Here is a 1,820-nt window from a genome sequence, read left to right on the forward strand (position 1 = left end):
ATATATTTTTATTTGAATGTTCACTTAAATTGGACAACAAATAATACCTTGGATATTATAAGAAATTGTTTTATATTTTAATTTTTTTTTTTTAAGCAATTAAAAATAGTTTATTAAAATTGAAAATAATAAAAAATTGTGGCTATAATAAGCACAAATAATAATATATATTTAATTAAAAAAAAAAAAAAAAAAAATTAAATTAAAAAAATATAATATGTGATTATATTAAATGTGTAACATATATAAATATATTCATATATATATATATATATATATATATATATATATATATATTTATGTATTTTTTTTATGACTTCTTTTTTGGATCTTTTGACATAAATCTTTTTCTTTTCATAATACCCATAAGTAAACCACCTTTTTTAGTTTCAATTTTTTTTTCAGTAGAACCTTCATTCTTTTTATCACGAAAAGAAACAGATTCTCTCTTAACATTTGTGTCTTTTTCTTCTTCAGGTGAATCCTCAACATTCAAAGCTTCATCATCTTTCGGTACATCTGAACTTTCTAAATTTTCATTTAATTCTTGATTATCTTCTCCTTCAACATTATCTTCATCTTTCATGTCATTTAATTCATCTGTATTTTGTTCATCATCTTCTTTTATTTCATCGCTTTTGTTTTCATCATCTTCTTTTATTTCATCTGTATTGTTTTCATCATCTTCTTTTATTTCATCGCTTTTGTTTTCATCATCTTCTTTTATTTCATCGGTTTGGTTTTCATCATCTACTTTTATTTCATCTATATTGTTTTCATCATCTTCTCTTAATTCATCTATACTGTTTTTATCATCATCTTTTATTTCATCTATATTGTTTTCATCGTCTTCTCTATATTCTTCATTACTAACATCTTGTTCAACCATTCCAGACTCACTCTTATCATTTTCATTATTATTATCATTATTATTAATTTCTCCCTTATGAGCTTCATTAATATTATATTCTTGATCAAACATAAATAAATTTTCTGGGGATTTGTAATCCATATCTATAACATCCTCATATTCTGTCATGCTTGTATTATTTTCTACTTTACTATTATTATTTATCATTTCATTTTCATTATTATCTATCATTTCATTTTCATTATTATCTATTATATCATTTTCTGATATTTGTATATCACTATTTTCATCTTTTATGTATTCAATAATCTCTTTATTTTTAATTATTCCTTCTTCATCATAATGAATAATTGAGTCTTTTTCGTTTATACTTTTGTCATCTTTTATAATTTCATCATTTTCATAAACATAATTATTATTTTCTTTATCTGATTCTCTGTCACTTATATAATTAACATCCTGAATAACTTGTTCTCTGTCACTTATATAATTATCATCTTCAAAAATTTGTTCTTTATCTCCTACAAAACTATCATCTTGTTTAATTTCCTCTCTATCACTTATATAATTATCATCTTTAATTTCCTCTCTATCACTTACATAGTTATCTTCTTTAATTTCCTCTCTGTCACTTATATAATTATCATCCTGAATAACTTGTTCTCTGTCACTTATATAATTATCATCTTTAATTTCCTCTCTATCACTTATATAATTATCTTCTTTAATTTCCTCTCTATCACTTACATAGTTATCATCTTCAAAAATTTGTTCTTTATCTCCTACAAAACTATCATCTTGTTTAATTTCCTCTCTGTCACTTACATAGTTATCATCTTCAAAAATTTGTTCCTTATCTCCTACAAAACTATCATCTTGTTTAATTTCCTCTCTGTCACTTATATAATTATCATCTTTAATTTCCTCTCTGTCACTTACATAGTTATCA

General features: G+C 22.7%; 1 protein-coding gene across 1 annotated transcript; it reads right to left on the reverse strand.

The window, feature by feature from the left end:
- Positions 1 to 310: 310 nt before the first annotated feature.
- PGSY75_0016600 (hypothetical protein) lies at positions 311 to 1,820 on the reverse strand (the record flags this gene model as incomplete). The annotated part of the gene is made up of 1 exon (XM_018783306.1): positions 311 to 1,820. A coding segment is annotated over one exon (1,510 nt), but the record flags the coding sequence as incomplete, so codon positions are not given.

Source organism: Plasmodium gaboni (assembly GCF_001602025.1).
Source record: "Plasmodium gaboni strain SY75 chromosome Unknown, whole genome shotgun sequence".
Classification (NCBI taxonomy): Eukaryota; Apicomplexa; class Aconoidasida; order Haemosporida; family Plasmodiidae; genus Plasmodium; species Plasmodium gaboni.